The sequence below is a fragment of the Mastigoproctus giganteus genome, chromosome 1, assembly GCF_048544385.1.
Source record: "Mastigoproctus giganteus isolate SK-2022 chromosome 1, ASM4854438v1, whole genome shotgun sequence".
NCBI lineage: Eukaryota > Metazoa > Arthropoda > Arachnida > Uropygi > Thelyphonidae > Mastigoproctus > Mastigoproctus giganteus.
The window spans coordinates 119,947,269-119,962,483 of NC_143575.1; the positions used below are offsets into that span (position 1 = coordinate 119,947,269).

Consider the following 15,215-nt stretch of genomic DNA (forward strand, 5'->3'; position numbering starts at 1 on the left):
TCTCTCTCTCTCTCTCTCTCTCTCTCTCTCTCTCTCTCTCTCTCTCTCTCTCTCTCTCTCTCTCTCTCTCTCTCTCTCTCTCCAGATTATTGTTAAATGAGTCAGCAGATCTTCCACTCTTAATGCCAGCATGCAAAACAACATCGCCTTTTGTGCCCTTAACAGATGATATCTGCTCTAAATCATCATCAGCTTTTTGCCCTTGGTAGACATCCCTATTTAGCTTATCCTTTTCTCACCATATATTTCTTGTTTCCCTGATAATAGAGTTGCAGTAACAATCTCCTCTGGAACCAGCAGCTTCTGCTTTGTGGGTTACTGCTGTGTTGCCCGATGCACAAGTGAAGCTTTGGCATTGAGATAGGCAGCTTGATGGGCCTCCAGTTTAATTCCTTCAAGAGCATCCACCCAGTCCTTCAACTGCTATATATGTCAAGCAGAACCATGGATTCACACCTAATGTTCTCACACTCTTTACATCAAACACATACAAAGACATTCATCATGTCCCATTCTAGATAGATCCACAATCAAGCTAGTGGTGCAGTTTCCAGTGTGGCTCATGACTTTGATGTTTGGGGGTGCTGCGTCTTAAAGTTACATTAAATGGCCTTGGTTATAAGACATGTAGACATATAATCAGTAATAATAATAAGCAAGTGAAAAATACTACAAAACATTAACTAGACATTTACCATTAACAGACATGAACTTTTATTTAAAAACAAAATCCATTCTTCAGTTTGTATTTGTTGAAAATAGATTAATAACTTTTTCATTCAAGTTTGGTGTACTGTTGACCAAGCTTTTCTCTATTGAAAGCATTGCTTGAGCATAGTGCTCCTTAAAAATGTTTTTATTCTTTTTAATGTCGAATAGCAGTGTCCGGGCACTGAAGTAGTCATCAGAATAGTCAAAAGAAATTTTATGAGCTTTGTAAGTTCACCAAGAACTTCAGCTAGATTATTTTCTGAGATAAATTTCAGCAAGCCAGTTAATTTTCAATAATTGTGTATATCATGTCTGCTATAGAAAACTTGTAATTCCATAAGACATTTTTCTCTTTCAATCATGGGATATGCCTCAGTAACTTCCATACCTCTTCCATGGGCATTTTCATACGAAAAATAACAAAGTTCTCCTTGTTAAACAATTTAGCAGCAATAAATTGCTTTGTAAAAGAATATCTCTAAGCTACGTCAACACTTATATAGTCACATACTTCCTTCGCTTCAATCATGAGTGTTTTTGAAGGATTTTCACAGTACATTGAATTCCTGACTTTTAGAATGGCATTCTTAAAGGTTTCCTATATATTCATGTATTTTAACTGCCTCAATTTCTCGAGATTGCATTTAATTATGAATAACTTCCACATGAGGCATTATTTGATGGAAAAAGTTCTAACCAGAACTCGAATTTTTCATTACCCAAGATGTGGAAAATTCCAGTTTCTTCTGAAATTATCTTATCTGCATTTTCTGCCACTTGTAGTTCCTCCATGCACTTTTTAAACACTGTTCACAGTGCATATTGAAGTTCCATCTTGTAGGGGAAGGTTGGGCAACACGGTTGTCCATATACTTTCTGAAAACAGAGAGACGCTGTGGTGATCTCGAGAAAAATATTGGTATCGACATGAGGTTCGAAAAGAATATTCTTGAATCTCAGGTACTACTTGCTGCATTTCTCATTATCAGATTCAGTTGGTGTGCATAGCAGTGAATAAAATTTGCATTTTTGTTCACTTTTATTTTAGCCTGAATTCCCCCCTTTCTTTTCTTTCATCACACTTGCATCATTAAATGTCTGAGCAACCAGTTTTTTGAATATTTTCTTTGAGGATTACATCTAACTGATCTAGAATGCACTTCGATATTCCATCTACCGTTTGGTTTTCCAGAGTGAAAAATACTCAAAAATGTCTCCATTCATTCATATCTCAGAACAATTACCATTTATATATGTTCTGAAACATCTGTTGTGTCATCAGCCATGACAGCTACAAATGAAGCTTCTTTAATTTCTCTTTTTATTTCATCCCAGCATATTTGCAGCAAACAGTCAAGGATATCATTCTGAATAGATTTTGAAATGCCTTTAAATGCTGCATTACTTTCTAAATAGTTCTTTAAATTGGAAACTAATGTACAGGCGAAATTTATTAATACTCTGAATACTCCTGGATTTTTAGAATCGTCTTTTTCGTTGTTTCCACGGAAAGGAATTTCAAACTGTCTACAAAGTTTAATGCAGTCTATTATTTTAGAGAATACCTCACAATTCTTGATAAAACTTTTCTTTTATGTTTGCAGATCGTAAGCTGTTCTTTAATATTTACGCTAATAAAAGCAATACTGCTTTTATTAATACTGAAATCACACTATCTGAAATACTGAAATCATACTGAAATACTGAAATCACACTATCAATATGTTTCTTCGAACTCTCATGTTTTAAAGTTTTTTCTTTCATTCTGTTTAAGTTTGTAAGGCCACTTTTTTCCCACATTAAGTCACCTCCGAACAGAAACATGGAAAACAAAACAATGCATTTTTAACTTCACAACAACAAAGCCAACTTTTGCTTTGGTACCATTCAGTTTTAAAACTGCAAATATATTTCTTAGTATTACTTATTCCCTGCTGAGAAATTTGAATATTTGATGTGGGGGTGGCTTTCTTTTTTAATCGCATTTTTATCTTGCAGAGATTAGCATAGTAGAGGCATACGATGCAAGAAATCAAGCTTATGCAGCATCAGCCAAAAAAGAAAAAGAAAAAAAAAAAATGCTCCCATTTCACCTCTCCATTCGTTCCAAATGCCTGACCAGCTCAGCCTTAAATTATTTAGGCTATTAGGTTCCACAACAAAAGATGGAAGCTTGTTCCACTAGTCAACTACCTGCTGGCTAAAGGCAAATTTCCACACATCTATTCTACAACTATCTTTTGTCAATTTTAAACTGTGCCCCCTCAGGTTCTTAGTCTGAGCAATAGGAAGAATCCCATCAGCATCCAGTTTGCCCAATCCATTCAAGGCCTTATACTCTCGTCCTTTATCTAAACCTTGGTTTCCCAATAAATGTGCTAAGGCTCTTCAAGAGAAGAATGTTGCATATCGTAATTGGCTTTTTCTAATTCTTCAGTTTCATTTTCTGCCTACACCAAAGCTCGCAACAATTTTAAAGCAGTTATTAATCAGTCCAAACTAGAGTTTGAACAGGCTAAGAGTAGAAAACTTGCTTCTTGCCCTAATGGTAGCCGAGCATTCTGGTCTCTTGCCAAAGCTATTGGCCACAACTTTTGCCCATCTCTGCTCCCACTTCTATCCAAACCAGATGGTTCTGTTGTCACTTCAGCCAAGGATAAAGCTGACCTGCCAGCATCCCATTTTTCTTCCAACTCATGTATTAATGATCTTGGTAAAACACTTCCCACCATTCCCAACACGCTCCATTCAATGCCTCCTGTGGTTTTCCGTCAAAAGGATATCAGAAGGATTTTGACGAATCTTGATGCTCAGAAAGCTCCAGGTCCTGATGGTATTTCTCCACTTGTCCTCAAAACCTGTGCTCCTGAATTTACTCCTATTCTTTGCCGCCTTTTTTCTCTTTCTTATTCCAAAGGTGTTTTTCCTTCTGCTTGGAAATTTGCTCATATCCAGCCGGTTCCTAAAAAGGGTGACAAATCCTTCATAACCAATTATCGTCCCATTGCAGTTACTTCTACTCTTTCTAAAGTAATGGAGAAATCAATTAACCGCCAACTCTTAAACTACCTAGAAACCTTCCGTCTGATCAACGATCGCCAGTATGGATTCCGTCAGTGTCAATCCACTGGTGATATTCTGGCTTATGTTACCCATTTATGGACTAATTCAATGGAAAGGTTTGGTGAAACACAAGTAGTTGCACTTGACATCTCAAAGGCTTTTGATCGTGTTTGGCATAAAGGTCTTGTAAACAAGCTTCCATCTTATGGTTTGCCAACTGTTTTTAGTAATTGGTTATCCACTTTTCTCTCTAATCACTCACTGAGGGTGAGGGTAGATGGCTCTCTGTCTTCTAAGTTCTCCAATAATGCCGGTGTCCCCCAAGGTTCAGTTCTTTCCCCCACTCTTTTCCTCTTGTATATCAATGACCTTCTTCCATTGACTGGAAATCCTATCCATAGTTTTGCCGATGATAGCACATTGCCTTCCACTTTCCATTTTGAGAAACCTTGTCCTGCTCAATCAGATTCAACTTCTCGAAAATCTGCTACCAATTCCTTAAATGCTGATCTTCAGGTAATTCTCCAGTGGGGCAAAGACAACTTAGTTGATTTCAACCCTTCTAAAACTCAGTCTTGTCTTATATCTCGCAAAAAGGATTCTTCTGCTCCTATGCTTATCTTTAGTGACACTCCGATTTCTAGGCAAACTGAGATATCTCTTTTAGGGATTACCCTGACTTCTAATCTCTCTCTCTTGGCACAAGCACATTACAAATATTGCTTCCTCTGCATCTAAGAAACTTGGTTTTCTCTTTCGCTCTCGGCGTTTCTTTTCTTCCAAACAGCTGCTCACTCTGTATAAATCACAAATCCGCCCTGCCATGGAATATTGTTCCCACGTCTGGGGTGGTGCCCCCAAAACCTCTCTCAGGCTTCTTGATTCCATTCAGAAGAGGGCAGTTAGGTTAATTAATGATTCATCTCTAACAGAGTCTCTCCACTCGCTTTCTCATAGATGTGCTGTTTCTGCTGCATGCCTCTTCTACAGATACTTCCATGGGCACTGTTCTTCTGAATTGGCTTCTATAATTCCTGCTCTCTCTTTCAAAACAGTCCAAACACGTGCCGCCACCAGCCAACATCTATTTACTGTCCAACTTCAAACTCACAGAACCAACTTTTCATCTTCCTCGTTTATTCATTCAATTGCCGTTTTCTGGAACAACCTTCCTTCATACGTATTTCCTGAAAATTACAGTCTACAGAAGTTCAAGTCCAGTGTCAACAGATATCTTCTTTCATCTTCTCAACCTCCAACCCAAGCACGGTACTAAGTACTATAGCTTCTAATACCTCTCGTGTTTGGGGTTCACATAAAAAAAAAAAAAAAAAAAAAATGCACCTCAATCAGATCATGTCGCAGGTGCCTACTCTCCAGGCAATGCAATTTGCAGAACTTAAGCCTTTCTTGGTAAGAGCGCCCCTTTGTTTTCCCTTCATTGTAATCATTCTAACAACTCTTATGTCCTTCCTAAAATGAGCCCTCCAGACCTGTACACAGCTCTAGGTGTGGCCTGTCTATTGCCTTGTATAATGGAATAATCACCTCCCTGTCCCTGCTAGCAAAATTCATATATATCATCTACAAGACTAAATGATGAATTTGAGGTATTGCCCCAATTTGATGAATTTGAGGTATTGCTCAAAACATCAAAGGCAGATATTGTTGGGATATCAGAGACGTGGTGTCACACAGATATAAGGGATGCAGAACTGCAATTTGGGGAGTACAACGTCTACAGAAAGGATAGACAGGATAGGAAGGAGGGAGGGGTATGCTATTAGTTAAGAAACACATAAAAACCAAGGAAGTGAAGCCAGTCGACATTGCTGGACAGTGCAGTGTTGAGTCAGTTTGGTGTGACATAAGCATTGGGAGATCAAAATTGAGAGTAGGAGTGTGTTATAGGCCTAATGACTCTGATGAGTATAATAAGGAACTGTACAGGGAAATAGAGTGGGCCAGTAAATCTGGAACAGGACCAGGGTATGTCTGCCAGGGGCAAAAGTTGATGACGTTGTAGAGCGGATATCATCTTTTAAGGGCACAAAAGGTGATATAGTTGTACACGTTGGCACCAATGATATTAAGAGTAGGAGACCAGCGGAATTACTTGACAAGTACAGGTCACTGATGAAAAAAAGCCATGAATTAGGGTTGAAATTGAAAGTGTCTGCAATTCTGCCCAGACACGATAGGAGGGAGTATATGATGAGAGCCCTGTCAATCAATTCGGCCCTGGAAAGATTGTGCAGGGCTCAAGGGGTAGAATTTTTTTCAGCCTGGTCTGTACTTGTTAACAGGAGAGACTGCTTCTACAGGGATGAGATACACTGAAATAGAAAGGGTGCAAGAATGTTTGCTGATGCTATCGAGGCAGTGTTAGGTGGGTCGGAAAACTGCTAGATTGGGAGGATACAAGGACTAATAGATTAACAGTAGCCACTGGCAGAGGTAAAAGTGATTTTTGCACTGCTTCTATTGGAATGAGCCGCAGCCTGGAAAATAAGATGCAGGATATTTCAGAGACTGCTGGGAACCATTGGGGTACAAGTAAACACATGGGTTGTGTTAGGGTAGCTAAGAAAAAGAACAGGTGCATGTATACTTGCGTGTACTCCAATGCTAGGAGGTTAGTAAATAAATTTGATGAATTTGAGGTATTGCTCAAAACATCAAAGGCAGATATTGTGGGGATTTCAGAGACGTTGTGTCACACAGAATAAGGAATGCAGAACTGGAATTTGCGGAGTACAATGTCTACAGAAAGGATAGACAGGATAGGAAGGGAGGAGGGGTTATGCTATTAGTTAAAAAACACATAAAATCCAAGGAAGTGAAGCCAGTCGACGTCGCTGGACAGTGCAGTGTCGAGTCAGTTCGGTGTGACATAAGCATTGGGAGATCAAAATTGAGAGTAGGAGTGTGCTATAGGCCTAATGACTCTGATGAGTATAATAAGTAACTGTTCGGAGAAATAGAGTGGGCCAGTAAATCAGAGAGTCTTATAATGGGGGATTTTAATTTCCCAGATATTGACTGGAATTTGGGGGCTGGTCACTCACACAGTAGCAAGGCTTTTGTGGATTTATTGGATGATTGTTTTCTATATCAGCATGTTCGGGAGGCAACTAGAGGGAGTAATACTCTTGATTTGATTATCAGTAGTGATTTTTCATGCATTAAGAATCTGCAGATAAATGAACCACTAGGTGGCAGTGATCACAGTGTGCTGAAGTGGGATTTACTCAAAGAGGTAACTACCATTAGGGGTAAAGGGAACTAATGAGGCATATGGCAGAGAAGAAAAATGCATGGGATACTTACAAATTAACACATGACACAGAAGCCTATGATAGATACAAGTTGATATGCAACCAAGTTACAAAGGAGGTTAGGCAGGCGAAGGCAGATTACGAGAAATCCTTGGCAAGGGATGCAAAGAAAAACAGCAAAGAGTTCTTTACTTATGTAAACTCTAGAAGGAAGGGGATGAATCAGGTTGGTTCACTTGATATTGATGGGTCAACTGTTGATGATCCTGCTCAGGTAGCTAACAAACTAAATGAATATTTTGCATCGACATTCACACATGAGGAGTTATTCAGCAAGGGGAATGCCAGAGGTGTATTCAACTCTAGCAGTAAGCTACAGAATCTTGAAATAACTGGGAGTAAAGTGGAGGAGAAACTGTTGAAGATAAACACAAGAAAGGCACCCGGGGTGGATGGGATCTATCCAGTTATATTAAAGGAGGCAGCAAAGGAAGTAAGCAAACCCTTAGCCATAATTATGAGAGCTTCCTTGGACTCAGGGGAGTTACCCATAGACTGGAAATGTGCAAATGTGACCCCCAATTCGCAAAGGAGGATCAAAGGCTGACACAAGTAATTATAGACCTGTGAGCTTAACTTCTGTTCCAGGAAAATTAATGGAGGCACTGGTTAAAGAAGCACTGCAGGATCATTTAGACAAGACTTCAGTTATAGCTCAGACACAGCATGGTTTTGTTAAGGGGAAGTCTTGCCTCACCAACTTGATTGGATACTATGATGCAGTCACAAAAGAACTGGATGCAGGGAATAACTTTGATATTATATACTTGGACCTTAGAAAGGCTTTTGATACTGTTGCACATGGAAGACTGCTACACAAATTGGAGCAGTGTGACATTGGAGGCAAATTGCTGCTATGGATAAAGGGGTGGCTGAGGGGGAGAAGACAGAGAGTGGTAATCAATGCATACTGCTCATCGTGGACTAATGTTATTAGTGGAGTCCCTCAGGGCTCAGTGTTGGGTCCATTATTGTTTTCTGTATTTATAAATGATATTGATGATGGTATATCAAGCTTAATGTCCAAGTTTGCTGACGATACAAAGGTTGGCAGGGTTGTCAAGGACACTACTGACACTATGCTGCTGCAACAGGATCTGGAAAGGTTGAGCAGATGGGCTGAGAGGTGGCAAATGAAGTTTAACATTGACAAATGTAAAGTACTACACATGGGAAACAGCAACCCCAGAGCAACGTATCAACTCTGTAGTACAACACTGACAGTGGTGGAGAATGAAAGGGACTTGGGGGTGGTTGTGCAGGCAGATATGAAGTTCTCTGAGCAGTGCAGACGGGCTGCAAGAGTAGCTCATGGAGTATTGTCAATGATATATAGGAATTTTTCCAGCAGGGATAAGGAGGTGATTATTCCATTGTATAAGGCAATGGTCAGGCCACACCTAGAGTACTGTATACAGGTCTGGAGGCCTCATTTCAAGAAGGATGTAGAGCTGCTGGAACGGGTACAGAGAAGGGCAACAAGATTAGTGAATGGAACAAAGGGGTGCTCTTACGAAGAAAGGCTTAAGTTTTGCAAATTACAGTGTCTGGAGGCTAGGCACCGGCGAGGTTATCTGATAGAGGTGTATAAAGCCCTGAATGGTTTGAGCATGCTCAATGCCGATGGGATTCTTCCTGTAGCTCCGAAAAATCACCTGAGAGGGCATAAATTCAAATTGAGGAAAGACAGATATAGGATAGACGTGCGGAAATTTGCCTTTAGCCAGCGTGTGGTTGGTTGGTGGAACAGACTTCCATCCCATGTGGTGGAGGTTGATAGCCTAAATAAGTTTAAGGCTCAGCTGGACAGGTATTTTGAACGAACAGAGGGGTGAAGTGGAAGTGGGTTTTTTTTTTTTTGGCTGATGCTGCATAAGCTTGCTTTCTTGCATCAAATGACTCTGCTAATGCTAATGCTAATGTTCAAAAATATAATTTGGACTGATTAATAACTCCTTAGAAATGTAAGCTTCAATGTGGGCAGAAAATGAACCTGGAGATTTGGATTCTAGCCAACTGCAATATACAATATTCTTATCTTGAACAGCCTTTATTGGAAAACAAAGATTTAAATTAGGGATGATTTTAAAATGGATTGTGGAATAAAGAATTTCTTCCCTTCAAAAATAATTTCGCTGGCATGCTCTGAGCAAACATCTGGATTATAAGATTTAAAACAGTAATCTAACCAAGGAAACAAAGAATAGAAGTCTCGCATATCTCCCTTTTCACATTCCTATAATGCCGAACAGCATTTTGTTTAGCATTATCGGAATGGCCATTCTCAGCCATGAGAGAAAGGCTCCATTGGAAAAGAGACTCTCACCGAGTTTGGATCTGAGGTGTCTAAGGGATAGTCAACTCTATTGTGAACTTTGAGGTGTTGTTTGTAAGAAAAATATCAGGTGTGCGGGATACATGGTTAAGATTGTCTGGTATTCAGATGGTTAAATAAACAATATGTGCAAGGGCATTAGTAATTGAAAATGCCTCAGCAAATTGACCACCTGGATCCATATGGCTAAAAATGTGGAGGCAGTTGGAGATGTGAACATTAAAATCGTCAAGAAAAATTTCGGAACGTTGGATTGGAGAAAACTGAGTTTTAAAGAAATTGAGGTCAGTGTTCTGTATGGTTAGTGGAGTTGGGAGAATGATGGAGGCAACAGATGAATTTGACAGAATTTCTTTTTTTTTTTTTTTTTTTGTGTTGGATATCCAGATTATAAAGAGGAGATTACCAAGTACTAAAACTCTGACAGGAAGATCGGATCAGTCATATACACAAGTACTGCTTTTGAAGCAAAAGGAATTATCATCGAATAATTATGACAAGTGAGATGAGCAGTGGTTGAGGCAACCGATAATTTGGATTCTGTTAGAAAAATTAAGTGAGTCTTGGCAGACTGTAAATAGAAATGGACATCATTAAGATTGGAACTGAGACTGGACCATGTATATTTATGAAATTAACAAGGAAATGTTTAAGAAGTTTAGACTTTTTCACAGATAAGGTTATTCTATTTGTTTGACTATTTATCATGTATTCAGTAGTAAAATAAAAGTAGAGTGGCAGGGGACATGTATGAAATTTTGAGATTTTTGGTTATTATGTACACACAGCAAGATTAATCTGCTCCTTGACATAACATAATCTTGACAATTTCCCTCCCATACATACTGCTTAGACCTCCTTCAATCACTATCTTGGTGAGTAGAGGCATATACACTAGCTGATCAGAATGTCCCCTAAAGAGCCAATACCTTCAATCTGGTGAACAGTCTAGCAGCCAGCCTGCAAAAACTGTTTTAGAGCTGTACTCTTGAATATAAGGAAGATGGATCTTGCCATCATTCCCATCATAATAACAAAAGCCTTCTATCACTCTGCATGATGGGAGAAATGGGGAGGTTACCAGTACTTTTCTTTGGAGATTAAATATGGGTTTCACCACTTGAAGAATCCAATAAGCAAAGTGGCGGTGTCACACTGGTTGAGAGTCATCTGTCACCATGAGTACCTGAAATTTAATTCAAAATTATAGGTAGCATATATGTACCCATGTGTGGGTATGTATATATTTCTGGCAGCATGTGACGTTTGTTGTAAACTTACTTGAATCTCAAACCACTTGAAAGCAGTTTTAGACTCAAGTAAGTTTAGGATTAAACTTTACCCTATAGCATCTGACATATTGTGCCCATATTTGCTTTACTAAGTTGTTTTAGATATAGGAAGCTTCTTTTCCAACTCTCCTGGTCCAACTCACTAATAATTCTTGAGGATGGCGATATCTATTTTGTAAAGCAGGTGGGACATCTTCCCCACTGTCAGAACCGTAGTGTTCAGACTGTCGGTCGCAACAATGAGCGCTCATGACTGCTGTCTACAAACACCATACTTCTGGCAGCATGGAAACCATTACTTGGATTGGCATAAAATTAGATTTTGAGGTCTAAACTGTTTAATAAATATGGACCGATTATTTCTTTCGGTCCTATAGCTTGACTTTAGAGTTTAATTTAGGGGTCTAATAAAATTGGATATGGGGGGGGGGGATTATTCTCTACATTCCTTAAGTCGGACTAGAACTTTTCGGGCGTCATGTTCACAGGAACGGAGCAACTTACAATTAATCCGAAACTTTTGTCTTATGTTGTAGTGTTTGTTCTTCACGCATACATATAAGTGACCAATCGTCGGACAATAGGAATGGCCTACGGATATTGATTGAAGTTTATTGTAGTTTCATCTCTAAGGTTTCTGCAATAAGTAGTTTGTGATAGTTGTGTTGAATATTTATAATTTTTGTTTAAAGTCCAGCTATAGGACCGAAAGAAATAATTTGTCCATATTTATTAAACAGTTTAGACCTCAAAATCTAATTTTATGCCAATCCAAGTAATGGTTTCCATGCTGCCAGAAGTATGGTGTTTATAGACAGCAGTCATGAGCACTCATTGTTGCAACCGCACAGACTGAACACTACTGTTCTGACAGTGGGGAAGATGTCCCACCTGCTTTACAAAATAGATATCGCCATCCTCAAGAATTATTAGTGAGTTGGACCAGGAGAGTTGGAAAAGAAGCTTCCTATATCTAAAATAAAGGTAATCCCTGTTGATTTATAATATAATAGAATATAGGAATTATTGAGCATTTAATAGCTCTCAATTATCAAATTTACTAAGTTGTGCATCATTAAGCACCAAAATACCCACATCAAATAAATAACAATATGGATCTATGGAACAGTGTTTTCATTTGTGGTGCATAATGTAATTATCAAGACATCTCGAGGTGAATCTCTCAGTAATATGAAATCAATGCATTTAGATGCAAATTTGGTTTTCCTTACGAGATATTCGTTAAGGAAATGTTATAGTTTTGTATAAACAGAGAATTATTGGTTTTTTGTTTTTTTAACTAGGATGGCACCATTAAAAAAATAATTATTAAACAAATTAATATTAAATATTAAATAAAAAAATGCATAAATAAATTATGTTTGATGTTTCATTTTGTATTAGTTAAATGTTGCTTATTTTTGCATTTACCAAAGAATAATGTTCCAGCAACTGTGATTTATAGAAAATGTTGTGGCAGTGTATTATTTTCCTATATGCTTTTTTTTTCTGCTTGTATTATTATTATCTTTTTATTATTATTATTTCCAGACCTACACTAGAGAAAACTGTTAAGTCTGATTGGAATTTAGTTGTTGATATCAAGGAAGACAGACTGCAGTTATTGATTAAAACATCTCAGTCAAAATTTGAAGTGAGTAAGTTTTGTTATCTATGAATTATAATAAAAATCACACGGAATTGTTACTGATAGCAGATAAACAAGGGGCAAAAAATGAATAATCTTAAAATTGAAATCATAAATATTATAATTGTTTATTTAGAATTTGGGCTGTGAGTTATTAGTATGATGCACGATAGGTTTATATAGCATCAGCCAAAAAAAAAAAAAAAAACTGCCACATTGCTCCAACAATCAACCATCTGATGGTTGAATGTATACACATCTATCCTGCACCCACCCTTCCTCAGTTTGAATTTATGCTCCATTAGGTGTGCAATCTCAGCAAGAGGAAGAATGCCATCAACATTAATTGGGGATTACTGCTACCCATAGCAGCACCTTGCATTTGTCAACGTTAAACTTCAACTCCTATTTCTCAGCTCATCGACCCAATTTTCCTAGATCTTGTTGTAGTAGCTCACCCTGATGATTTTCGTTAACCATCCTGCCAACCTTTGTGTCATCAGCAAACTTAGACAAACTTAGACATTAGCTGTTTACTGCTGCCCTTGAGGAAACTTTCAGAAGATTAGACTGGTCGCAGAAAGGAGTCAATGTGAACGGAGAGTACCTAAACCATTTACGATTTGCAGATGACATTGTGGTCATAAGCCACGATCCCAAAGAATTAGAGGAAAATCTTAATCAGTTATGCACAGTTAGTAAGGTTTTGGACTAAAGATGAATATGGCTAAAACAAAAGTAATGATGAACAAGTATGCCACTGAAAGGGAAATAATGATTGAAGGAGCAGTAATTGAAAAGGTGGAGTCATATACTTATCTGGGACAAGTTATTAGCTGTAATAATGATAAATGGCTGGAAGTCAAGAGAAGAATAAATTTTGGATGGATAGCATTCAGGAAATATAGTCACATACTGAAGAGCAATATCCCAGTTTGTCTGAAACGTAAAATAATGAATCAATGTATACTCCCCACCATGACTTATGGAAGTGAAACTTGGGCACTCACCAAAAGAATGGAAGAGAAGCTAAGAACTACACAGCGAAGAATGGAACGAATTATATTGGGAATCAGACTGTTAGATAAGAAGAGAAACACATGGATTAGGCACCAAACTCAAGTAAAGGACATTCTTATCAAAACTAAAGAACTAAAATGGTCTTGGGCAGGACACATAGCTCGAAGACATGATGACAGATGGACTAAGAAAATAACAGAATGGTACCCAAGAGGAGCTAGAAGAAAACCTGGAAGACAAAGGCGGAGATGGATGGATGAAATTCATGAGTTTTTGAGTAGTAAATGGATGGCCAGTGCTCAAAACAGAAGGAACTGGAAAGTTGCTGGAGAGGCCTTCATCCTGCAGTGGATTGAAAATGGCTGATGATGATGATGATGATACCTTCATCAGTATCATTAATGAATATAGAGGCCCCGAGTGCCAAGTGAGTGACTACAGCAATTCTTAAGTGATTTGAAAGTGATTTTCTTAAAAGAGCAATTGATTCTGGTTGAGCGTTATTTTTCTAATTTTCGAAGTTATCTAATTTTGCTCTTCTAAAGTAAAGCAGTTATCGTTCTTAACAGAAAGGAAAGCCACCTTTCTTTTTTGTATATAAGAATAACCTACTAACACAAACAACCTTATCACTTGGGCACCATTCCTGCCTCCATGAGGTGGGCTGGAAACCTGGGAGAAGAAATCCACTGTCCCAGGGATAAAAGAAATAACGATGGACAACACAAAACACTCCAACTATGGATCGCTTGATCCAGATCCAAATAGACATGACGATCATGATAATTTGAATACATCCCATGCCAAGAGACGAAAAAAAGAAGGGACAGATTTTTCTACTCTGCTCTTTTTAATATTACATTCCTCCACAGAGCTCTCCCCATTTTTGTTCAGATATGTCTCGAAAATGTGGCTGGCCCTCCAAAAATGGCTCGGCGACTAAGATCTGGAGATGAATGAATACAAACATGCTTAAAAACTCTTGAAAATGACTACCTTTGGTGGAATTCCCACAAAGGTTACCCGACATGCCACCTTGAACTCCTCTAAAAGGGTAATATCAGAATGGGATCTCATTAATGTATCAGAGGATGAAGTCCGTGAATCAAGCAACTAAAATGTAGTCCAAGCAAAAAGAATTTTTATCAGAAAAGATGAAGAGCCTGTCCCTACTTCGACAGTCATACTGACCTTTAAATCACCAAATCTCCCCGCAACTATAAAAGCTGGATACCTCAGATGCCATGTTCGGCCGTACATTCCCAACCCAGTCCGATGCTATAAGTGTCAAAAATTCATCATTCGCAAACTGTGTGCAGAGATTTAATCACTTGTGCTTCTTGTGGTTCAAAATAACACACACACACATATGGACTGTAACAGTGAAACCCAAAACTGTCCTAATTGCCATGGTAATCATTCTGCTTTCTCTAAGGACTACATCCAGTGGAAACAAGAAAAGAATATTCAGAAATATAAGATAGAGAACAAAGTGTCATATCAAGAGGCAAAGAAACACTTTGCAATTCCTACAAAATCATCTACGTACATATCAGTTACTTAATGGCTACACTCAGTATCAACTCAGACTGTCTGCTCAGTCCCTCCAAATATCTTGATATCTGGTTGGGCGAAATCAGTACTTTCTTCATCAAATGAACAATCTACCTCCAAGTATGCACTGGTAACAATACCTCCAGATAAGAATTTCAATCAGCAATCAAAAGAACAAAACAAGAGCTCTGAAAAAACTGATACATACAAATTCAGATCTGATACCATGGACATCGATAAAAAAGCAAAAGAAG

General features: G+C 38.3%; 1 protein-coding gene across 1 annotated transcript in view; it reads left to right on the forward strand.

Annotated features, from left to right (window-relative positions):
* Window positions 1-15,215, forward strand: part of LOC150091114 (propionyl-CoA carboxylase alpha chain, mitochondrial-like) — a 1,103,107-nt gene that overhangs the window by 934,814 nt on the left and 153,078 nt on the right. The window contains exon 19 of the mRNA XM_090381963.1: window positions 12,291-12,393. Within this exon, the coding sequence (XP_090238089.1) occupies window positions 12,291-12,393 (103 nt within the window). The remainder of the gene's footprint in view (window positions 1-12,290; window positions 12,394-15,215) is intronic.